The sequence below is a fragment of the Hydra viridissima genome, unplaced genomic scaffold, assembly GCF_058129835.1.
Source record: "Hydra viridissima isolate aposymbiotic clone 2 unplaced genomic scaffold, HvirCarnegie_v1 scaffold_7, whole genome shotgun sequence".
Lineage (NCBI taxonomy): Eukaryota > Metazoa > Cnidaria > Hydrozoa > Anthoathecata > Hydridae > Hydra > Hydra viridissima.
The window spans coordinates 15915432-15942049 of NW_028324306.1; the positions used below are offsets into that span (position 1 = coordinate 15915432).

The 26618-nt window shown below is 28.3% G+C and overlaps 1 protein-coding gene across 1 annotated transcript; it reads left to right on the forward strand.

Moving 5' to 3' along the window:
• Window positions 1–6147: 6147 nt before the first annotated feature.
• Window positions 6148–26618, forward strand: LOC145184746 (mediator of RNA polymerase II transcription subunit 13-like). Its single transcript, XM_090092582.1, has 21 exons — window positions 6148–6175; window positions 6303–6399; window positions 7547–7805; window positions 8643–8727; window positions 15031–15120; window positions 16169–16314; window positions 17091–17312; window positions 18426–18594; window positions 18670–19197; window positions 19328–19811; window positions 19906–20202; window positions 20292–21299; window positions 22403–22574; window positions 23240–23369; window positions 23574–23793; window positions 23908–24117; window positions 24302–24534; window positions 24646–24782; window positions 25068–25681; window positions 25813–25892; window positions 26115–26618. Exons 2-21 carry the CDS (start codon window positions 6331–6333, stop codon window positions 26248–26250), a joined length of 5289 nt encoding a protein of 1762 aa, XP_089948708.1. The 5' UTR covers window positions 6148–6175; window positions 6303–6330; the 3' UTR covers window positions 26251–26618.

Sequence of the window (26618 nt, forward strand, 5' to 3'; positions counted from 1 at the left end):
GGTATACGCTCTTCTATTATACCTTCAACAGTTATACGTTCTGCTTCACTGTTTAATTCTTATGGGAGTAAAGCTTCAGCTGTAACATTAGTTTTTACATCCACAGGAAACTTTACTCCCATAAGTTGCATAAAATCTCTCGGAAATTTTATAAGTGCAATAAAAATTGTGCCTCTTTGGCGAGTTAGCATTTGTATTTCTGGGTTTCGTACAAAAGTTTTGAACCAAAGCTCTTTACCTTCTATTATAAAATGACCATGAGATTCCATGCAATCTACTCTAATGTTTTCACCAGAATGTTTTGAAATGTTAGCCAACTGATTATGACATTCTCTAGGTTTAGCTTCAATTTACATATGTTTACGCTCCTGGTAGATAACATCTGAAGGCAAACCTTCAAACTGGAAGTAAAAATGGATAGTAAAAATGAGTTCATAGTAAAAGTAAGTTTATAGTAAAGGTGAGTTTATAGTAAAGGTGAGCTTGTAGTAAAGGTGAGTTTGTAGTAAAGGTTCTAGTACTATTTAGAGTACTAATTTTGTTCTCTAAAACTTGTTAGTAAAATGGCTTCAAGATTATTTTCAACATATGGCACTAAATTATGCCCATCGCGATTAGTTGTGACTCAACACGGCTTCAAGGATGAGCGTTAAGTATTAATTGTCTCTCAAAACCCAAATAGCATTACTACACCATCTGGCCTGACTCTATCTAACTCTAACGCTGATTCAAACGCTGCGGCTGCTACTATGCTACTACGTCACCGTATTTGACAAAAAATCAATTTCGGACACCCTAGATTTCGATCTCTTAGCCAGCTGATGGCTCTTTCATCCTGGTTTATTCGGTGATCAGCTTGAATATGAAATTCTCCTGGTTGATTTGTCTCAGGTTATCATGAACACTGACATCGGTGCGACACCAAACTATTTGCTCAATAATATAACCCTACTGCTTGAAACTGTGTACTTACGCGAGCTTGCTTCTAAAAAAACATTAGAAAGTCACTGGAAAATTCGCCTAGCCCTTTGATCAAATAGCCTGCCACCGACGTATGAGCCATGATGCTACTCAGATAAATTGGATTTTTTATGCAAACACCGCGTGCCAATTGTTAAATTGTGTAACAATTATGTGTCCTATAATTATGTGTTCTAGTTCTATACAATGCGGTAAACAACCAGAAAAAACACTTACTATCGCCTAAAGTTGATATTACTTTAGTTAGTTTTTTTTCGAAAAGTTGTTCACCGGAAAATTTTCCAAGACACTTCATTGAGGAGCCATGCCGAATGGTACCCGGTAGTAACAGAGAAGTATGCTGAGGTGAATCAAATACTCATCGAAGATGATTGTTTTCTAATCTTCAGTGCTAATAAATACTTCTTGGTAGTTGGTGGTCGAACATCAATTTTAGGAGCTTAATATTTTTATCTATTTTTTTTGACTATACCGAGCACTTTCCTTCCCTCTTTTATGGTCGAAATTGTTTTCAACACGCTTGATTATGCCAGAGATGATATGTCTTAAAATAAATTCTGTTTCAAAGTGGTCCAGCATAAATTTATTTGCCTTAAGATCAATTTATCAAACAGAATTCGTAAATTGGCTTTCTTCGTGTTTCTTGTTTCGAGCTCATTTTTTAAAAAATGTGGAATAATTATGTATTATTATACTATTACAAAGTATACTAATTAGTAATTATTACTAATATACTATTGTAATGAATTGAATTTGCATGAAAATAGGAAGATAATGAAAATAAAAAAACTTGTGCATAAACATTTTTTAGTCATCAAACTATTTGCGGATTTATATTGAACACCCGTCATCTATTTTCGCTAAAAATAACTTACGTTTGTTTGAGCAAGAAAACCAAACAATTTCGAAATGTTAACGCAGAAATGGGCGTCCGCACGTTTGGGCAAAGAAGACATTTTCCCAAACGTGTTAACGCACATTTCCGTGTTGACATTCCAAAAATAGTTTAAACCCTAATTCTAATGAATGTCAGAAAAAGAAAAAGAAAATCTTTTGTTCAAAAAAAAAAACTGAAATAATAAAAGAAGCGAATTAAAGAAAAAAAAAAAAAATGCTGTGTCCGAAAAACCATATGGTATCTTTTGTTGTGATATAAATGATCAAAACAAGCTTGATATTTTTAGTTCTTTAGAAGAATCCGATGGAAATGTTAACTGTCAGTATGACAGTGCCGTAAACTCTTGAAATAAACAATGAAATAGGGCACTTACCATAGTGCTCCACTATGGTACATAACAAGAACGTGATTTTGTTCGTGTAAAAATCTTCATAAAAAAAAGTCTTCATCAAAAAAGGCAATTGTTTGTTTAAAAAGGTAATTGTTTTGTTAAAGCTTAAATCAAGTTGTTAACGTACAAAATGCAGGCTACATTATGCAAGAGTTAAATATTTTTAATGCTATTGGAGCAATTAGATTAACAATTGCCTTTCACCTTGAGAGCCCACTAAAAAATGAATAAAAATGAATCAGAAAACTACTAAGGCGACAAGTAAACATTATTGCTAATTGTTAAAAAAAACTTATGAGTGATCCTGTCAGTCGAGAGATTTAAATTAATAGAAGCGTTAGATGTCAAAGAATAATTTAGTCTGATCATTTTTAGCGATAATCAGATTTCGTCATAAAATGTTATAAAATATTTATTATTTTATAAATTTTGATAGAACTTCTTTTGCTTTTGTTGTTATTGTTGTTTTGTTGTTTTTTTTGTTTTTTTGTTTTTTTGTTTTTTGTTTTTTGCTTTTTTGTTTAGGGAGGAGGGGGTGGTGGGGTGGGGTGGGGTGGGGGTGGGAAGAAGAGGACAGAGCTTTCTTTTTTCGCTTTTCATAACCTGATAATAAAGATGTATTCTAGTATTTTATTGCATTGTTTTGTTTCGCACCGCTGTGACAGCGTTTGAGCCACCCGCTTCTGAGAATATTGCGCAATAGGAATGCAAAATAGGAGAGTTGGGAAGTCACTTCTTGGGCGATAAGATCTCAAATCGGGATAAAACTATTAACTTATTTTAAAAGGAATTTTATGGTTTATTGATTTGTTCATGAAATTAATTTTAGGTCAATGTTAAATCGAATGTTTAAATCGAATGTTTTCATCGTATTCTACAATACAATGAAAACATTTGATTGGTTTCTATAAAAGCATACTTTTTAAAAATCGTTCGCCTCCGGAGGCTCTTCCCTGTTCGCTGAATAAGAAAAAAGTGAACAGAAATATGGAGTTTATAAAGCAAATTTCATTGACAGAGTCCTACGACCAATTTACAAAACAAGCAATTCTTCCTCCTTAACATAAATCTAATTTGTATATGCTGAACGTTCAAAGAGAAGCCATCGACCAGAAAGAAATTGAAATTGACAAGAAAGAAATGCCTTTCTAAAATGTACTAAATAATTTTGGCAGTCAAACGTCTACAATATTTCTTTAACGATTGTTCTTATAGTTTTGATGGATTTTTTTTCAGTGTCATTTGAACCGGTTATTGTGTTATTTACATAATACGCCTATAAATTCAGAGAAAATAATCATTTCATGAGTTTCATTGATACATTTGATAATATCTTATTTAAATGTCTTATTTAAATTGGTTTACTTTATTGATAATATACCAGACGCACTAAGAGCTATCTTTCTATAATAATCTCCGTAAAAATTATCTTTATATAATATTGTCCCTAAGCTTTATTCATACGTTGTTAATATTTTGTTGATATAAATCCAGATTTCAAGTGAAAACAATATTAAGTTCTAATGTCGTATATTTGTTAAGGCACTTAATTAAATCGTTCATATTGATATAATTTTTTTTCTCAACAATAATTTGCCACTCAAAGGCCCCAATGAAAATAAAAGACGTAAAACTCGTTGAAACCAACTCAGATATTTTAACAAAATTCAGTGGTTATCTATTTCTCTACAATGTCAGGTTCCTTAGATATATATTTTTTTAACTTATTTTTTATTGCAAAAACATTAATTTGCAAATAACTAATTCGTTGTTAAAATTTTTTTACTAATTGGGGGCCGATTGTATAAACTTGATATGATCAATAACTAACTAATTACAACTAAATTAACTAAATTATTACTAATTAACTAAAACAATAACTAAAACTAAATCAGTGGTTTAATTAGGAATAAATCGCTAGGAACAAATTTGAATAAGAAATGCTAAAAAGAAGTTTTTTTTTCTAAAAAAGTTGTTTACATGAACGTTCTCGTTAAATGGTTACATTTATAAGCAAAATTAAATGTGACCGGGTATAATGCAAATTGATGATTGAGCATCAAAAAACCCTTCAGACATCAGCATTCTGCTGCCTATTTTTGACTAAGGAAACTTTTTACATTTTAAATCCTAAAAAATAAATATTTCAAACATCTATTGTTTCTATTTTGTAAATTATAAAGATCCCGCGCTTTATTAAAGGAATTTTGCCGCTGAAACGGTGAGAAAAATTAAAGATGTCCCATTTCTTTTTTTTCTCTTTATCAACTGATTTTACAAACTGATAAATGATGTATTATAATAATAGATTGTATTAAAAGCTGATTAAAGATGGATAAGTAAAAAAACAAACAAATAACGATTAATGTTCTCAAAAAAACAAATCTTAAAACTCTTAAGATTCTACCAAAACCAACAATAAAAAAATAACAATAACAGCAACAATAACAACAGCAGCAATAATAAAAACAAAAATAATAGTAGCGACAAATAAATAAATGCCTGAAGTTTAACATCTACATCTTTTCTTTCTTTCTTTCTTTTTTTTTTTTTTAAAAAAAAAATGTGAATGTTAAACTTTATTTTTTAAAAAAAAGGATGTTTAATAATCCACGATATGATTCTTTTTATTTTATCTTTAAACGAGATTTAAATATCTTAACCAATAAAGTAAATCTATTATTATTATTATTGATTATTTTTTATGTCATCGATTATTTCCTAAAATAAAACCATTTTTACGAAATGTGAAGGCGAACTAACAATCCGAAAAATAGATTAGTTTTTTTTTATAGTAAACCGTAAAATGATTTCTTAAAGCGGATAAATGAAATACAAGGCAACATTTATTCCTGCTATTTCTGGTATTTATGTTTTAGGAGGAATTCAGCATTCTTTCACTTGCAGCAAAGTACAGAGGTTTTGCCCGGATTAAAGAAAAGAAAAAGAATACCCTGAGAAATAAATAGTTATTTGCAAAACTGTACTTAAATGTTATATTAAGACTAAAAAATTAAGGCTTGATGCGATTTTGTTAGTAGCTGATTAAAACTATTTATATAGTCTAATTTAAAAGGCCTTATGCAGCGCATTGATAGTGCACATAAAATCAATGAATATATTAAAAGTCAATATTTGTCTTGATTTCCAAATATATTTTTAAAATTTTTAATGTCAATCTGTCATGATCAATTGTTGACCTTAAAGATGATTTTATCCGGTTTAAAAAACTTTGATTTTATTTTTATCTTGAGGTAACCAAGGACGTTGCTAGGGGAACGCTGGCGTTACCCTTGTGCTTATATAAGGTTAAAAATGTAAAATAGAGTATTTTTATTGAAACACTTCCTTCAAAATAATAAAACAAATGTGTTGGTTTTTTTTTTTTTTTTTTTTTTTTCTTTTTTTTTTAAACCTTAGCTTTGATTCAAAACTACAAGCGTATAACTAAACTTTAATTCATATTATAAATTATTATTATTACTATTAGCCTGCTTTTTTTAATATGATTACCTCAATTAATTTCCCCTCAATTAATTTTTTAGGACTTGTTTAACTTTCAAATAGCTGAAGCTTATATAATTTACCAGTCATACGCATTTGTGAAAACTTTATCACAGTATGTAATGAAGTTTGTTGCCTATTAATTTTTAAAACAAATTGTTATACTAATGATTAAATAGTTGTTGCAAGTTTTTTGAGACTGAAGCCATAAGTAGGTTAAATATATTTTGCAAAAAATCCAAGCTCAAGCTTTCAAACCATCTCACTTTATCAATTGGTATGTTATGACAACCTCAGTTTTAAATTTCTAATCATTCTTAGTGTTGAATTCTCTATATTTATCGTATAAAACGTGGTGACGAAAGTGTCCAGCGTTGAAAAAGTCGCCATTTTTAATAAATGTATCGAAAAGACTTATATTTATGGGTTTAAGAAGTTTTTTTTTTCCGTTTGTGTTTGTTTTGTTGACGTTTAACCTATGGGCATCTTAAAGAACAAAATAATAAAGATTTATGATATTTAATTTAGGTGATCCTTACTATTAAAATGATATACTATGAGTAAGTTGAAATCGCCAGAAAATGTGGACTTTTTGGCCGATTGTTCCACTAACGTTTTCTTTTTGGTGAGTAATTTTACTTATTCATAGTTTTATAGTTCTTCATAAATGTTCAATATTTTGTTCAACTTTATGTGTTTTTAAATAAATTGATAACTATGTAATTAATTACTTGAGTAAGTTTACTTGTTTCTGGTTTTTAATAAACAGCTCTAATTATTCACACTGAGTAATAACGTTGATATGCTATAATTATTTATAACTATCTAGAGTAATAATGATTGTGTTTTTGAAAATCATAGTTCATAGTTGGTTTTTATGAAAGAGACATTAGTTATAAAGATATTTACTTGGTATCTAAAGGGATACTTATTTAAGTAATAAGCCTCTCTAATATGTTTTTTATTATTATCTTTTTTTTTTCTGATTCAGATTGTTTATGCTTTTTTTCTAAATTCTTTTTAATGATTTAAGTAATCCTTATATTTCATTGTAAAATATCAAATTTGATTATGATTTCTAATTTGAGACTTCAAATATTGCCATGGTAAATGGTCAGGTCGATCTTTTAAAATTAGTATTTCTTATTATCTAAACATTTTGAGTTTCAAATAATATTCTAATCCATAGAATTTTATATACTTGGAAAGTTCTCAATACAAATGAAAAAAGTCCTGACAATAAAATTAACAATCATATTAATATAAATATTCTTTCCTACTAATTCCTGGAACAACCTGCTTCTGATATATTATTTTGAAGTTCCATTTACTTTAAAAAAATAGAGAAAAGTTATATATATTTTTATATAATTCTCATTAGTGAAAGTCAGTTGTAATTTACTTTTTCTTTTTGCTCATCATTTATTTCTTACACTTGCTGTTAGTGAAAATGCAGAAAATTCTAAATAAAATTTTATTATAATCATTTTCTCAAAAAAACGCAGAAATGAAGAATTAAATACAAATTTAAATTTTTTTCCTTAAGCATAGCAAAAAATGTATTAGTTTTAGTTCTCAAAACTGAAAATAAAAGTTAAAATATAACAATGAACAGATGACTTACAGATGATTTAAAAAATCATAGTTTTAAGTATTTCATAAAATAATTGTAAATTTTTTTTTTAATTTATGAATTAAAATTAAATAAATTATTGAATTAAAATTTAAAAACCTTTGCGTGCTTTTATAGTAATAATTTACAAACTATTTAGACTGATATTCGAGGATTGAGATGGAAAAGATATACTTGTACTTGTGAAAGTGTCACTGGTATAGCTGATGATCCGATCCTTTCTGCCTACTCAATAGCTTTGCATGCTGATGTTCTTTCTGTATGGCAACGTGTTACTGTTCATGGTATATCTGTTGACTCAATTGGTGCACATTTACTCACTTGTCCAAAAGAACTAGTTTTGTTTTGGTTTGGGGAGAAACCAACCTTGTATGATACCTTTAGTTCCAATTTACAAGGTACATTTTCATAGTTTTTTTTTTGGGTTTTGCTATTTGTTTCTTTTGATTTTTCCTTTTCTTTTTATTACAACAACAAAGACAACTGCAAAAGAAGTTTAAATTGTTGTTTTTTGTAAGCATGGGCCTTTTGTGGTCTGTGAAAATTTATATTTTCTATCATTTGTAAGATAAGTAATGGTTATTCTTAAAAAATCAATACCTACTACTTTTTTAATGGTTCACTGTTAATAATTGTTAAATCAAAGAAACATGGTAAAGAAACATCTAGTAGCAAAAAAATATCAATAATTGAAATAATAGACATAACAATAATAGATAGAGCATTTATGGAACTCCTTCTTCTTGAACTCAAAGTACAAAACAATATATTTTAAGATGTTATTTCAGGCTAGAGATTGATCCTTTGGCAAGCTTGTAAACCTTTAGTATTTTTTGTAAGTTCCAAAGTTCACTAGACTTTATTTCATATCTTAAAAACAAAAAGAAACACAGTGCAATAGTGAACAAATTAATAGCTTACTATTGTAGTTACCATTTCTTAAACAATATGTTTGTTCTTTTAACACATTTAAAAAAATACTAAGCAAATCTGGCTATGAAAAAGTAGAATTATTGATAATTATCATGTTCTAATTGGAATTCTGGTAATGAGTGACTTAAAACAATAATTAAGTTTATCAATTACATTGATATACTTTTACAATAAAATTCTTTACCAGCTTTCACAGAAATTGTGATTAACTCCTGCTAAATGCATTTTTTAAAGATTTTCTTAAGTTTCATTTATTAAAATTATCTATTAAGCTTAATTAAATGTCTTTTATATTTCTTTAGAAATTGAAAGTGGTGCATATGAAGAGGGGATCTCCGAAGATATTTTGGATCTCTTTTTTAGATCTATTCATAATATGATAGAAAAGTAAGACTATTAATTATAAGGTTCAATGTAATGCAATATGGTTACATAAAAAAGCTAATGGTTAAAATCCATAGTGGGTATATATTATGTATTAAATGTTGTTAATAATTGATTTTTAGCAATTGATCTTTCTAATTTGTGTTTATATTCTGTTTATTGAGTATTTTGATTTTGATCTTTTATACTATTAAGTTGTACTGTATACTATGTAACTGATCATTAAGCATATTTATACTATTAGGTTTTACTGTATACTATGTAACTGATCATTAAGCATATTTTAAAAGTATTTATTATTCAGAACTGCAGAAGGTAAAGAAAATTTGCTTTCAATCCATATTTAAGTTTTTGTTGAAATGAAAGACTTTTTAATCTCTTTTATTCATAATATCTTTTATATTTTTACAGCTATAAAGCATTTATATGTAACTTAAAACAATTGTAGCCAAATCATAAACCTTTTATTAAATTAAGATATTATCAAACACCTTGTTATCATCAGGATTTATTTCCATAATATAAACTTTTATAATACAATTTATCTTTCTAAAGCTATATAATAATTATCTTTTGACATTGTATTATAAAAAAAAAAGTAAAAATATTTTGTAAACACATAGAAAAATAAATTTAAAAAGAAATTTTTGATTTCTGACACTTTTATCTGCATTTTTGATAATTACTTAACTAACTATTCACAGCTTTTTAAACAACTTTCTTTAAGTCACTGTACAACATTACATTCTATTTGAATTAAGTGACCTTACAAAAGCTGGATACATGTTGCTTATATTATTCAAATCAGCTTAAATTCAAATCTTCAATTTAAAGAAATAACAAATATGCTTTAACGAAACCTGTGTGTGTGTTGATTGTAATAAACATAATAGTTAAGAAATTACTACTTCTTAAAACTTGACAAATACATAAATATTTTGTAAAGGTGGTATAACAGCTATGCACTAGAGAGTGACATGGGAGTGGTAACCATGGTAACAGCAGTTTACTGTCTCCATGTCACTTTCTACTTTACACATTGCTGTTTGAAAAAAGTGTTATCTAGTTTTAAAAAATAGCAAATCCCAATGAGAACTTTCAATGTTGCTTGGATGAATAATTTAGCAATTATATTGTTTCAGACTGCTATCAATAATATGATAATTTTAAAAAAGTAATTAACTGAGTTGATGTTTTCTTTTTTATCTTATATTCAAAGGTATTTATCTGAAATAATCATAGTGACCTCCATCATGCTTCATGATAAACTTTCTACAAGTAAATTTAAAAGCATCTTTACAGAAGCATTTTAATAAGAAAGATATTTTTTGAATAAGCAACTTTGAAAACTTTTCTATGGCATCTGCATTTTTATAAATCAACCTGACTTATGTTAAGAAAGCTTTTCACTGTATTTTTCAGTAAACTGAACTTGTTGACATTTTGATTGTTTCATTTCTCTCATTTAAATTATCAATTCAGTATTATGCGTTCATTCAAAGAAAAAAAAAATTTTTCAAAAGATTCCTGTTATATTTATGACCTCAACTTTTTCTGTAAAACTTTCATTGTAAAACCCAGATATTTTCTTGAGCATCATGATAAATACTATGATTTGTAGCTACTTAGTATATCATAATTACCTAATAGTAACTTATGGGAGTATTGTTTTTTTTTGGCATAATTTGAGACCCTAAGTTAAGTATCAATTTTAGAAAAGCATTTTATCCATTCACTTTGTGATATTGTAATTATATAATAGCAAATAATGTGAGTAACACTGGGATAGGTTAGTTTTTTAATTTTCATGAGTTTTATCAGTAACAGTTTTTTTGCTAAAAGGTTCTGTAAACTTGTTTGATGTTACAATATCTATGCTTTTATTGTGCTGCGGTGAAATTGTAAATTTTGCCATTTTTATAACAGAATGCGACAGTATGTTAATTTAAGATAATCATCAAATCATTTGGATGCTATATTTGACTTGACCCCTTGACATTCAAATCCAGCTCTATTGTTTCTTCTGAAATAAAAAGTTATTTCAAAATCATTTTCAAATTAAAGTATCTTTTTTTTTATTACAATTGATAGATCAAAATCCTTAGAGTTAATTACCAGGCAGTAAATGCAATGGATTCTAAGAACTGATTTTGCAATTGTATATTTCTCAGCCAATAAGTCTAGAAATAGTATTCTTTCAGATCTTGTAAATATGGTATTGATGCTATTAACTTCATTTTGACAAAATTCAGGTGTATTTAGTATTCATATACTGGGTTGAATTATTGAAAATATGCTTGAGCATTAATATTACCTAATGCCAGCATGTTTATTTAGCATGGCATTCCATGTTTTACCATACCAACAGCAATCAATTACTGTATACAGTTTATCTCAATCTCTGATTAATGATGGGAAATATTTAAAAAGTTCCTTCAAATGACCTAAAAAACAGTCATTTATAACCTAACTAAAAAATCATATCTAAATCATTCAGAGGTTATTTAGAATTTGACAGCAACTTCTCTAACTGCTTGTTATGGTTTTAGGTTGTAGTATAAGCCCAGCCTTTTTTAATGGTTGTTCCTTGTTTTGTAACTTCATATTCATCATTGTTGTTCTTTTGATGTGTAATAACTTTTTATTTGTGCGCAAAAGGTTTGGCACATGCAGTTCATTCTTTGTTATCATAGATGCTCTATCTTCAAGATTACATACTGTTAGTTGAGTTAATTTTCTCTATATTTTTTCCAGTTTTAGAGCATCAACCCTAAGAACAAGGTTTTGATGAGCTGTGCATGTGCAAACAGTGTGCTCCTGAAGATCAAGTTAATATGAAACAATTTGGGTGTAGTCTACTAAAAATAGAAACTTAGATTTCAAAGTAGGGTATAATTCTTTAAATTGGGCATAAACTTGAGAGGTTGCAAAAAGTAGACATTTCTGCAAATAAATCATGGCATGCTGATAAAGTCCTTTTTTTTCTTCAATTTTCTGCTAAATTGAACTCTTTAACTAATTTTGATTTTAACTTGGCATACTGTTGCCAATTTTTGGTTCAAATACTCTCAGTTTGTACTTCACCCATTTCTGTCTTCATCTTGGCTTGTGATTATGAATGACATTTCTAATGGCTTGCACCTATGATATGAGTCTATCACTTGAAAATATATCAGTTAGAACTAAAAATTTAGAATGGGGTATTTGTTATTATTATTATTAATGTTGTTGTTTTTGTTGTTGTTGTTGTTGTTGTTGTTGTTGTTGTTGTTGTTGTTGTTGTTGTTGTTATTATTATTATTATTATTATTATTATTATTATTATTATTATTATTATTATTAACATCATTATTATTATCATTATTGTGATTGCTAATTGTTATTATTATGCTAATTATTACTATTATGTAAATTTCTTATAATTGTTTTACTAATATTGAATAAATATGTTATATTGATTTTTTGTTAAGTATATTTTGGAATCTTCGTATTGAACTATATAACCATATAAAAAATTAATATTCAAAGCTAAAAAGAGATTTACAATGAACTACTTTACAATTATCTTTTAAGTTGTAGATAAGTTAGCAAAAGTTGTTATATAGAGCAAAATGGGGTCAAATGAAATGGTTAAGAACTTTGATTAATTTTTTTTTTTTTTTTTACGGGAAAAGGTTTTTAATTTTTTTTTTTTTTTTTAAAGTTGCAGAGAACTCTGAGCTGCATTTAAATATATACAAATCAAATAAGAGAAGTTTTTAGTTTTTTAAGAAACTTTATTTAACTGAAGAAAAAGAAGTTTCCTTCTACTCTCATATTCAGGGAGAATGAAATACGCAAATCTATGTGTAATTAAAACAACACTTAACTAAAAAAAAAAAAAAAAGCAACCGACAGTTACAGTTTAAAAAACAACCAATAGTAACAATTAAAAAACAACCAAGTAAAAAGACTTAATTCTTGTGATGTTGAGTCATTGAGAGGTACTAGAGGTTGAGTTGAGTTGTCACTTGTGTAGCACTTTTTGGTGCAATAAAACTCAGCACCTTTTACATGTCACTTTGGTATGCATGTTTGACAATGCCAAACCTTGTATTTTGAATTTTCACAATGGTACCATTCCATATTTTGACTTGTTGAAGCTTTGCCTAAAAGTTTATGGCACTTTTTACACTTGACTTGGTTTGTAGCTGTTATTGTTGTTGGAGTTGCTATTGTTGCTTGTCATTAAAGCTAAGCTTTTGCTGTTTTTTAACTTGCCTTCCTGCTTTTTTGCTCTCAGAATCTTTCAATATCATGAGTATTTCAGGTTTATTGAGACACTCCCCTTTCGAACCTTGGTACATCTACATTCTTTTTTTTTTTTTTTTGTCAATGTGTTGAATGTGAAACATTTGTTGCAAAGCTGCTGCAAGCGAGTGGACCGATTGCAATTGTTTTTCAACCTCTTTTTAAATTTCCTGTTGAACAGCTGGAGTTACTACAATATTGGAGGTTGTTTGCAGGTGAGTTGACTTTAGAGGTGATTTTGAAGCTACACCAACAACATCTAGCATCATTTTGAAACTACACCAACAACATCTAGCATCACCATATGTTGCATAGCAATATATGCTGATGCTAGATGTTGGTGTATGTTCAGAAGGCAGTGGCTGAGGTAGTGTAGTTCCTGGTGTTAGTAGTGGTAAGGGTACTATCATAGATTCTGGTGGTTGAGATGATGGTGTTTCAAATATATTAGCAATTTTGACTGATCGATTTTATTGATGTCAAGTGGAAACAAGCCAGTATTCTGAAATCCAGTGACTTATCAGGTGTGCATAAAAACTTCACCAGAACTGAAAAGTTTCACCAACAAAAGTTTTCATTAAAAAATTCACCGCTTTTTAATTTGGCCACAGCAACTTGGTCTTCAGTGTATGGTTTTTCTTTCTTCTTTGAGTGCAACTTGTTTCAGGCATATTTTATATTAGAATAGATTTAATAACAATCAATTTAAAATTTTTACAAAAAATTTATAGAGATTGATTGGTTACTTGAAATTTAACTAATAAAAGCCGCATTTAACAAGTGAGCAATTACCATATTTCATTCAAACCCATTTCCGTTTTTAATTCATAAGTTTTTTCCATGAATAGCAAATTTAATTTTGAAAAAAGATTCTTGACTGGCATAAAAAGTTCTACCAGTAGACTTAATAAGTTCAATGATATCCATTTTTCAAAAAAAGAAAAAAAATATCATTACGCCTTCGAAAACTTAACAAATTATAAAAAAAACTTTCTTTTTCTTACTCAGAAAAAAATTCTCTGCAACAAGATCAAAAAATATTTGCAAAAAGTTTATTCAATAATTAAGAGCAAAAGAATAAACATCATAACTGTTTCATTCTCCCCTCATTTCATTCTCCCCTCATTTCATTCTCCCCTCATTTCATTCTCCCCTCATTTCATTCTCCCCTCATTTCATTCTCCCCTCATTTCATTCTCCCCTCATTTCATTCTCCCCTCATTTCATTCTCCCCTCATTTCATTCTCCCCTCATTTCATTCTCCCCTCATTTCATTCTCCCCTCATTTCATTCTCCCCTTATTTCATTCTCCCCTCATTTCATTCTCCCCTCATTTCATTCTCCCCTCATTTCATTCTACCCTCACTTCATTCTACCCTCATTTCAATCTACCCTCATTTCATTCTACCATGTTTTACTATAAACAAGTTCTTTAAAAATTATTTTGCTACATTTTTATGTTTTTCTTTTATAGAAAATTTAATGTAATATTGAAAAGTATAACAAACAGCAACAAACAACAAAATAACTGAAAATAGCAGCAGCATTAAGAAAACTTAAAAAATATTTACTGCAGATTTTTTTTTTTAAAAGTCTTTAATATTTTTAAAAATCAAGTAAAAAAACCTACTGATTTTCTTGAAGTATTAGCAGGTGATGTTCACTTTAAGTTCACTTATTAAATTACTTGAAAATTACAAACTTTAATATTTTAAATTTAATAAAGATTTTCAGCATTTTTAATAAATTTGCTTGTGATTGTGTTATTTACAAAATAAACACAATCACTTATCTTAATTTTTTACTGAAACTAATATTTAAAATATTTATAGAAAATATTTAGTTGCTGTTTATTATGTTTTTGTACGTCAGAAGGTAATTCTTGAGAGCAAACAGCTTTAAGAAAAAAAAAAAATTTAAAAAGAATTTGTTTTTAAATTTACTTATTCTAACCAAAAAAATTCAATATTTACAATTTTAAACTAAGTTCCCAAATAATTTTTTTTTATATTTTAGGTATCTTACTGAAAGTGATTTTGTTCGTTTGGGTAAATGGTTCGCATCTCCGCTGAAAGTTGATGCAAATAACAACTCTTCAATTAACAGGTTTTAATTAAATTGCTTAAAAGTTGATGCAAACAACAACTCTTCAACAGGTTTTCGTTTAAATTGTATTCTCTATAAAAGTTGTAAATTAAAAAACTAATTAAATTTGTCAAGTTCGAAAAAAATACCAAAATGGTCATTGTAAAAAATACCAAGATAAAAAACTGTTATTTTTGCATTAACTATTTTGGTATTTTTTTTACAGTGATTATATGAATAAAAAAATGAGTTCATTTTTTGTAAGTTAACTGTTAGCTCTTTGTATGTTAGGTTACAGAAATTTGTACATAATTTTAAATGTTAAAAATTCAAAAAGACCATCAAAATGATTTTAAAATTGTAAGAGAAGAAATTGTGGTGGACAACTATTTATGCACCATTTAACTGGCTAGATCACAGTAATTATTTATACAGCTTTCAGCCAGCTAGATCATAGTATTTATACTACATTTCACTAGAAAATAAGTTTATCATGCCTAATCAAAAACATTTTCTTCCATATATTTTGATAAAAAATTTTTCATTTATTTCTTCTTCTTGAATTTTTATAATAAATTTTTTTCATTTATTTCTTCTTATTGAATTTTGAAGTTAAATGTTGACAAAGCAAATGTGGCATTTGAAAACATTGAGTATTTCTTGAAAGTATTGACTATTTATGAAAATGTTTATTTTGTCCCTAAACATTATACAGTTTTTTTTTTTTTTTTTTTTTTTTTTTTGTTAAAACTTAACTTTTAAACTTAATGAAATTAATACTTAATAAAATTAAAGTTTAATAAAATTACTAAAAATCTGGTAAAATAACATTTTCATTTAACAAAAAACCAGCAAACAAAAAATACTGCTAGAACTATAAATCTGTTGTTCCCAAAAAATCTGTTTACACAACTTGTTAAAGGTTTTTGATTAGGAGGTTTCAATTTTAACATTTATTTTATGATACAGCCAGGCTTGCAAAATTGTAAATAAACTTTGGTCAGTTTAGTTTTTTTTTTTTTGTACATTTTTTTAATGTAAATTTTTAACAGCATTTTTTGGGTTTCAGTTCATGGGCATTCAGTTTTTCATTATTTCTTCATGGAGAAACATCTGTGGTTGCTAGTATTAACATTCAAGAAAAAACCAGCATGCGACATCTTTCTGCAAAAGACTTACATATGTCAACATTACCTATGTCAGCAGAATCTCACGGTAAGCTTAGTGGATCATACATTTTCTAATTAAACAACTTAATGTACTACACTTAAAAATTTGTCAATAATTACTTTACAGTTAAAATACATATTGCCTTAAAAAATGTACAGCAAAAATCTTTTTTTTTTTTTGCTCACTAATTTCAAGTGAATTTTTAAAAAAATTTTTTATTTTATTGTTTTGTATATGTTTTTTAAATCAGACTCAATCCCATATTTGACATAATTACCTCTGTGGTATATTAAATCTTCTTTTTGTCAATAGTTTAATAAACTTTTGATCCTTTTGCGCCAAAAAATGCTTTTTGCCAATATTAAAAAAAAAAAAGTTGTTGCTTTTTAATAAATGTTCTTTTATAGAAGGTCCTCAGTAACCATAAAAAATTATTGAGCAAATCTAAGATAATTTTTATACTGCACAAAAAACCTGGTTTTTACCATTTAAGACTTAACATAGGTTGTTTTTAATTAGGATGCAATTTTAAAAACAGAATTTATTTTTAAGTGTAGTTTAACCTTAAAGCAGTTAGTTATTTAGAACATAAAATGTACCTTATGTGCCACAAAACCAAATGATGACTTTTTTGAAATTTTGACTGGTTTCAATTTACAATATTTTTTCACTAAACTTGTTTTGAATATTCACAAAACTTGTTGTTAATATTTTTGATTAAGATGCATTCTGATGTCCATTTTTACTTTTGGATATATATTTTTTTCAATGTAATATATTTAATACTTTCATTCAATTTTTGATGCCAATAATGTTTTTAGTTCTTCTGGCACCATTTGGTTTAAATGCTCAGCTGACTGGTCATAGTTTGGGAGAATCTGATACAAGCTCTTTAAAAATACTGGAAGAATGGCAAAGATTTTTTCCCTCAATACCTACTTTATCAATATCTGGTCAGCCAAATGTTGTAGAAGTACTTTTTGCAGATGTAAAAATGTTGTATCCTGCTAAGCTTGTGTTAATACCACGTGTACCTGTTACAGGTTTGTCTTTTCCATTCAAGCTTTCAATTCTATAGAAAATGTACACCTGTTACAGGTTTGTCTTTTCCATTCAAGCTTTCAAATCTATAGAAAATATTTTTATGAAGGAGCAAACAGTTGATCACTTTTCACTTTTTGATAAGTAGTGATTCTAAATGTGTGTATGATTTTAAAAGCAGTAAACTTTCTGAGAAAGCTTAATGATAATGCTGAAGGATAGGGTAAGTAGTCTAAGAACAAAATATCTACGATGGATTATTTAGGAAATTATAAAATGTTAAATCCCCAAACTATTTAGTGTTTTGCTAAAAGTGATTGCTGAATGCTCAGGTGCAATGCTTGGCCAAATAACAGTTTCAGTCAATCTCTAGCTTTGTTATGACAGGTTTTTTTTAACAGATTTGTGTTTAATTTGTATTTTTTAAATGATTTTTTTGTGTATCAATAAAAACTTTAAATGCTGTTTTAAAAGCCTTTATTTTTTGTTGCTGCATTTGATATGAGAAAGTTTATTCTAAAATTATTAGACTGCTTCTGTCTCAGATTAACTGCTTATGTTCATTTCTGATTGACATCCAGATTGACATTCCAGTTTATCAAAATATTGCTGTTGAATGCATATATTATTGTGAAACCAGTTTAAAAAACCAATATATTTTTGAACTTTGTTCATTGAGAATATAAAGATTAGCACATATTTCTAATTTATATTTTAGCATTCTAATCAATCAACTTCAATTAGTATCTTCTTTTTATAATAATTTCTCAATACTTTTTTTAAATATTCTGTACCTACTATCCATTTTCAGATGCTATTTAAATTAATTAGGAAATTATTTAAGTGAATAATAACCAAACTAGTTTTTCAAGCTCTTACAATTTTTTTCAAAGTGTATCAGGAATACTTCAGATTAAGATAGTAGCTTTACATGTTCCTGGTTATAACCTCTCATAGTTGTATTGTCTTTGTAATGGACTCGAGGACCATTCATACTTAAATGGGAATAACAGTTGCCTTCAACTAGTTGTTGTATCAGTTGAAAGTAGTAGTGTATGAAAGATTACTTTCTTCAGATTAATAAATTTAAAACTTTTGTTTTAATTTTTTTTAAGGCACGAATTCAAAAAACACATCACAGAATAGTGACCATATTTCTGCATCATCAATTATAAAAAACATTTGGAAAGCCTCCCAAGCTAAATGTACCCAACAACCTCAGCAAATGTGGAATTTTGAAGAAAATTCCATTCACAGGAGTTGCATGTGTATGGCAGCAACTAAGTAAAGATTAGTTTTTGTATAAAAATCTTTATATTTCATTTAACTTTAATTGAAGTTTGTCTTTAAATTTTTTAGTGTTCAGCAAACCTCAAGTGAAAACCGAATGTTATTCAGTAACTCAAGCAAATCAGTATCATCAACTTTTAAAGATCCCAAGAGTGCTACTACATTTCATCATCGTAAACAAAAAGATAAATCATTTGTTAAAGGAAGATTAACTCCCCTACTGTCTGTTCATGTAGCTACAAATGCTACAAATAAGTTTAATGCGCCAGATTCTGTGGTGGAAAAAAAGCTTTCAAATATTGATAAAACATCTTGTGAGAAAAACGAAATTAAAAAAGTGTTTTCACCTTCATACCGAAAAACTGATTTTCCGCAATATGCTCCAAAACCATGTAAGATATCCGCTAACAGAGCTCCTGTTTTCTATAAATTACCTAAATCTTTTGATAAACCTGTTCTCCTCACAAATCCTCTGGAAGCTAGAGTTTTGAAAGAAGCTGAAGATGATAAAATGGCCCAATCATCAGAGTCTACATTTCTGCCAGTTGATTTACCTGTTAATGAATCACCCTCCAATAAATCTGATATTACTACTAAGTAGGTTTTATTTCATTTTTACAAATCAAACTAAAAAATGTAGTTTTATTACCATAAAGTTTTTTTGAATTCTTTTTATAATAATTATGATGCCTGCTTCTTACGTTTAACTGGCATTCATTGCATTTAGTGCGAAGAATGAATTGTCAGATCCTTCACCTTTTGTTTGCAAGAATATTAAAGTAGAAACTATTGAACCTTTAAAACGAGGGCCAGGTAGACCAAGAGGTCGTCAAAACAGTTTGCAGGTCATTTCTCCTAGTTTTCATTCCCCTGAAGATGAAGTAGTATCACCTTCCGGTCACAGAGGTTCTTTTAAAACAATTAAAAGACAAGAAAGTATGTCCTCTCCTACTATTGATTCTGCAAATAAGGCCAAGAAACCAAAAGTTATTGGAAGAGGAGGACTAAAGACACCTGGAACTCCTAATGAAAATCAAATCTTTACTTTTGGATCTACTCCTAAAACAAACACTTTACCTTCACCATCAACTCCAACAACTCATTTCTCGCCCTCAATAAAGACAAAAAACTTAATGAGTACAAAAGACTTAATGCCAATATCTGATGACTTAGATCATTTGTTCGATGAAGAAGATGACGAGGAAAAGAAGGTAACAAAAAGAAGGTTTTAATTATCTTTTTTGACTACATTTTGAATTTTTCTCATTTTAGTTTTTGTAACCTATTTTGTAAATATTTTTAAAGCATTCTGTCTTAATGCCAATTTGTGACCCTAATATTGGACATATGTCAACTGATGGGTCACGTTTAATTACCTCTGGTGGTATTACTACGATTGCTGGATTGACACAACAAGATCTTGTTCAAATGTATCCTACACCACCTTCACATGAGTCTCACAATCCATCCTTATCACCGATGATATCAAATGATTTGGTGGGTTCTTGTATGACAGTTCTTTCTCCTGACAAGCGACATACAAGATTAATCACAGAGAATGATCAATTAGAAATAACCATTGAACCTTTTCGTCCTAAGTGGGTATGATGAAGTTTTATTCAAATATTCAGTTTAAATTTAAATTTATGAATCTTATAGTGGATTGTTTTAAAATATTTGTATTTTTTTAGGATATTCATTCTCCTACATTTTACATTCCCAAGATTCAGTTTGAACCAATTTCAGAATTATATTTGCCAGTCTCATTACCAAGCCAAAATTTAAAATCTATATCAAATAAATACATGAAGTATAAGCCAAGTTGGAGCTTTAGTCAAGCTCCTCCTGTTCTTTTGAGATGTCCTAATGAAGTGTCAACATCAGCTAATTGTGAATCATTTCAACAAAAGACTATTATTAGTGATAATTTACAAAAATTTTCACCAACTCAAAATCTTTCTTTGAATTTTAGGGATCAATCACTGATTATAATATTAACTTTAGCTGATTCATTTTTAAATTGGAATTTAAGTGGCTTGTCAAGCAAACCTTCTGTTCAGCAAATGACTTATGAACTTTTTAAAACCTACCAAAGTATTATTTGGAAATCTGAAAATAAAAATGATTTATATTCAAAAGACATAGACAACAATAAAATTTCTTGTGATGATACTAGTGAGATAGAAAATTCTGTCAAATCTCTTGATTTCCCAGTGGAATTAATGAAAATACTTCTAAAAAAGTTCTCCTCCACAATATCAGTATTTCATATGATAACAGCAATATCACAGTATTACTCCAACAATAACAAAGTAAAAAATCTCAGTGACTGTAGTAGTTTGTTGAGAAAAAATCTTTTAAAACGGTTAGTGTGTTTAATTGAATATGGCCTTCAAAAATCCATTCGCAAACCCTTATGGGACTCTCCAAAGATTGATGGCCTTCTTTGTTTTAAAAAACTTCATCAGTTGTCAAGTAAGAACTCCTTGCAGTCTATGTCGTCTAAGTCACCTCTTTTGTTTAACTATGATAATGAAACAATATCTATTTCCCCTGATGCCTCTCGCCATTGGCAGGTGATGTATTTAGAACCTTTTGGTGGTCAGAGGAATATTGCATATATTGTTGCTCTTCCTGAGAGTGATTTTATTGTTGACAGTGCAAAAAAGTTTTTCAAAGAGCTAAGTTCTGTTTATGAGGTGAGAATATTGTAATTAAAAGTTATTTTACAATTGCAAAAACTATATCTTTTAAATTTTTCTTTTAATCTTTAACTATGATTTTTGTGTCGATAAAGCACTAAAATCAAACAAATGTAATATTAGTTTTTTTTTACCTCAAACAACTTTTAAAAATTAATTTTTTTTAGTTTTGTTATTAAAATTTTATGCATCAAATTTGCAGCGATTTTTTTTTTTTGTTACATGCTATATATATCCTGCATATCACTGGGTTTCTAAACCTCTTTTTTTAAGATATTGATTTTGAATGCAGTTTTGTTAAGAATTAAATTGACCAATCAAAAAATATCCCTAGCATCAAAAATAAGAACTTTAATGTTTACAAAAATTAGATGTTTTAGACTGTTTTATCTCCTGAAATCTTTTCTAAATAAACTGACAACTAAAGTGTAAGCTAGAGGTTTTACAGTTTAGTTATTAATATATGTAATTGACCTTGTGTATAAGACAATCACCTATTTTTATTGAAAAGATTATATGTTTAATAACTAATATGTAAGTCAAGATGCATTTTCCACAGACAACTATTTTGTTTGCTTGATCCTTTAGGAATTGTTTTTAAAATGAAAATTTTCTTGTACTTGATAAAGATTAAGAAATATTTGTTACAAAACCATTTATGTTAGAACTTTGAGTTAAAAGAATCCTACAGTAGCAGATATTTTTACCTAGGATAATGATTTTAAAGTATTCTACTCATTACCAGTCTCTGTTTTTGTGTACTTGTCCAGTGCTTTTATTATTAAAATCTTTTCATGTTTAATGTTTGTTGTTTTTGAGATTCACATGTTAAACTATGTAGGTGTTTCATCCATGTTTCACTTACCATTTTGCTGGGTTTTTATTATAAAAGAATTAGAAATAATTGGAATCTAAAATTTTTTTAAAAAATCTTCACTCATACAAACTTTCTATTGATGGTGTATTTAGGGATAACATTGCATTATTTATACAAGCAGCAATGATTAAACAATTGTATTGTAAAACACTGAATGTATTTTATGATAACTTTTTAAGTTATTAAAAGTCATTTATTAGTTTTCTAGTTTGATTTTTTTTAGTCGCTTAACCTTGGCATGCATTCCCCTATTATAAAAGACCTACGAGATGGAATGCTACGCATAAAACAAAAAGACTATAGCAAAGTTTCAAATGTCACTGTCGATGAATGGTTTGAAGGTGCTTCAAGAGCTCAATTAAAGTTTATTGCTCAGTTCTGCAAGCATCAACTTGGTGATTAAAGTTTTTAATTTATTTAAATGTTGGATCTGAGAGTTGCTTCAGTTAATTGTATCTTTAAAATGCTGAACGCAAAAATGAGTTGTCAACTATTATGAGTATGCATAGGGATTTGGTTTTTTAGTTTTTAACAAACAGTATCAACAAAGAACAATTTCTATTACAGTCATTTTAAATGTGTCAAGTTTAAAATAATTTATCTACTCGTAAAGTTACTAGACTCCAGAAAAAAAAATTTTGATACCTCACATATCTTGTGTTATTTTATTTCAGCCGTTCAAGACAAACCACAGAATTGCTATTCCAATAAATCTGTTAAACTTATTTTTATAATAAATTTATGTATGAGTATAAATTTGTCACACCAGAAACTCTGCTGTTTTAAATGCAAAAAGAGTTTTAGTTAATAAGCTTCAGAAAATTCAGTTTATCTTAAAAGACTGATATAGAAGTTGGTCATTTGTTATTATTTGTTAAAAACTGAAAACCCAAATGCTGATGTTTAATTATGAGTACTTTGGTTTAATTTATAAAAATATAATCTTGTTTAATGTTTTTTTTTTTTTTTTCTAGTTTTTTTTCTAATTTTATAAAAGTAAAATTGGGTGAATGAAGCAATAAAAAAATCATTTGCATTAATTCTATATTTTATTTTTAAGGTCCATATCTAGCTTCTCTTGCTCTTGATTCATCCCTTTATGTAAATAAGTTTGATAGTGATAAAAATTCTCTTGCTAACTGTGGAAAACAAAGCTTGATATCACTGACAGGAGGCCAGACAGCAACAATGTGAGTAATTTTTTCATTGGTTTCATTTTTATTGACAAAGCAGAAAAAACAACTCAGTTTCAAAATCTTTTTCTGTAAACAAATAAATTCTTTTTTTATAAAGGAAATAACTTTTCTATAAACACATAAATTACTGATATTGTTTTATGGCAACATTAGCGTTTTGAAAATGCAAAAATTGCTCAAATATTTGTTTGGTTATAGTAGCCCTTCTGCTGCTACAGCTACAGTCTATGATGATCCACCTGTTGATGAAAATGATTTGCCAACTCCTAGTATTGTTGTGTATATGGTTGATCCTTTTCATAATAACCCACGTTTAAAAGATACACCATACTTATGGTCTTATATTGGGTTCTTGCGATCTTTTCTTGAAATGACATCCCAGCTGAACAATAAACTAAAAGATAACATTATTTTACAAGTAAGCATTTAGACATGTTTATATGGTGACATTCTTACCCGAAAAAAAAAAAAAAGGGTATAACTTGTAGTAGAAAGAATTTTCTGATATAATCTAAAGTAAATATAATTTTAGATAATTCCTTTGGAACAACTGTTACAAGTTAATTCTCAAGCTCGAAACTCTGATACAAAAGGTGCGTATTGTGCTGAATTGAAAAAACTAGCACTGAATGTTTACTCTCAGTGTCGCTCAAACCCACCAGCAGATGCATTCAAGAATCAAAAATGTATGACCGGGTTTGGTGTGTTGAACTCTAGAGAAAGTCTCATTCGAAGAAGACAAGTAAGGTTTATTTTTTGTTTTATTTTTAGTTATAAATAAGATTGATGAATAAAATAGTAATGATTGATACTTGTGTAATGGTGTTTAATGATTATAATGGTGATTGATGATTATAGTGATAATTGGATAAAGTAATGATAATGATTATTATAATGATGATTTGATAATCCTAAATATTGTTCAGGTTGAAAACATCCTTCCAACACAAATTTACCGACCGGCATATATATTAGCTGATCCAATAAAGCATGTAAAAACAGATTCTCTTGCACGTACTCCACCAAATCCATTACATGAAAATATTCTATTTTGCTGTTATTGTCTATCATCGGATAGTAAATGGCTTATTGTGGTGTGTACTGATAAAATCGGACAACTATCAGAAACGACGCTTATAAAAACAGTTTATTCAAATAGGTAAGTTAAATTCATAAAATTGAGCTTCTGGATTTGTCATGGTTGTTATTAGGTTTGAATGATTTCAAATGAATTCAGTTTACTTTTCAAATGAGTAAATTACTTTTGTAGGAAAAAAAGTTCTTTGGTATGGAATATAGCATTGAGAAAGTTATGGGAGTTTCTATCTAGTGTAGTGTCATTTTCTGTGTGTTCCTGGAGAATTGTGCTTAGTAAATTTGGTGATGTATGTCAAATGGAGATGAAAGGTTACTTAGAATTCACCTTTTATTTTTAATGTTATAACCATATTATCTAAATAATATAGGTGCTAAGAGCCAGACAGGTTAAACATTGCTAAAAATAATCCTCTGAAAGCAGGAAAAAAAACATAAATTAGATGGTTATTTGTTAAGACTTTTAAACTAATAAATGGTTAAGTTAAAAAAAATAGATATAGTAAAGGGAATAGGTCTTTCAGCGCCTCAACTCGCTATAATTTTTACAGTATGTTGTTTAACTGCTTCAGCTTTATCATTATTTTTGTTACACAGAAATGAACAATTTGATACAAAAAGAAATTCATTATATTATTTCTCGTCCCAATTCTCCGCATTCCGATATTTGTCTTCGATGTTCTACAGACGAGTGCAAACGTGGAAAGCTAAAAAGCATTTCGTTTTGTACATCAAAAGTTGATCGAGACATAAAGTTGATGTTATTTAAAAAAATACGCAATGTTGATTCTGCGAACAGTCGCATATATGTAATGCCTGCCTCAAATGGGCATAAAAAGCAGACCAATAATTTAGTAGGAAACATACTAGATCCATTTTCAACAGACCGAAGCACTGGAATGTCACCAAATGATTATGATGAAGATCATACCTTCATGCCTCTTATATCTTCACCCACTGATTCATCGTTATTCAGTTCTTCGCCTCAATCTGAGTTTTCTAAAATTACTTCGTCAAGTTGTCCTTCTCCTCAAAGTCTTGTTGCTGGGCAACGAAACTTGCCTTTATTCTCTCCTCTTGAACAAGCTTCTAGTAGTTACATTTCTCCAAAAAAACTGCTTAAGGATACGTGTAAACAACTTGCATCAGGTTTTTTGTTATCAGGTTCTTCCGAAGATAAACAGAAAAATACAGAACCAAGTGTTTTAAGAGTTAGTATTTCTTTTATTATATTATTCTTGAAGTCCCGTAATATTTTGATTTAAATTGCAGCTTTTAATAATCTAAGGAATTCATTGTTAGTTCTTTTTATGTAATTAGGGATTGATTTAAAATATTTCAGAGCGATCTTCTTGTTCACGAATCTTGTGCAACAGATGTAACACACCCATTAGATTCCAAAAACTACCTCGAAGTCCTGAAGTAAATTTTTATTCAATACTTTAAAAATTTTTGTATTTTTTTCTTTCGCGTTTAACATCTGTTTTTGTGTACTTGTCAGTGCTTTTATTATTAAAAACTTTTCACTTTTAATGTTTGTTGTTTTTTCGCGTTTTAACATTATAAATTGTTAATTGCATCGATTAAATAATTATGAGCTCTAATTTGTCGTTAATTTTCTTTTTTTTAAATAAAAATTTGCAGATTTATTCTGGAGCGCTTTGATAATCTTTCTTGGCTGACTATTAATCCTGCTACTGGCAAACGAGAATCATCATTACCGGTTCATGTAAAAAATGCACAAAATTGTCGCAAGATATTGGCGTGCTTCTCTTGCTAATGTTCTTGCCTCTTTTTTGTTAAATGTTAAAAAGTGGATATGACTTTCAAGTCTTGATAATTTATTTATGTATTCACTGTCTTTTCTCCTATCTCTCTCGCGCTCCTTCGCGCGCTCTTTCTCGATGTTTACAGTTCTTCATTAAAAAGCAGAAATAATTCAATTTTTGCTTTAGTATTTATATTTTAATGTAAAATCAAGAATTATTATTACAGAGATGAAGTTGTATATAGATGAATTTCTTTTATGTAGTTTACTTATGGTACAAACTTCTACGTCATAATTTATAAAACCTCGCAGTGAGTATTTTTCCAGAATTATGTTTTTATCTGCAGCATTTTAATTTTACTAGTACTAAGCTATTTAAA

What these genes read in the sequence shown, in the direction of transcription:
- LOC145184746 (XM_090092582.1), top strand. Translation starts at nt 6,331, where the DNA reads ATGAGTAAGTTGAAATCGCCAGAAAATGTGGACTTTTTGGCCGATTGT. An exon ending in AGCTAAGTTCTGTTTATGAG is followed by an intron (nt 21,300 to 22,402) that starts GTGAGAATATTG and finishes GATTTTTTTTAG; the next exon opens with TCGCTTAACCTTGGCATGCA. An exon ending in AACTACCTCGAAGTCCTGAA is followed by an intron (nt 25,893 to 26,114) that starts GTAAATTTTTAT and finishes AAAAATTTGCAG; the next exon opens with ATTTATTCTGGAGCGCTTTG.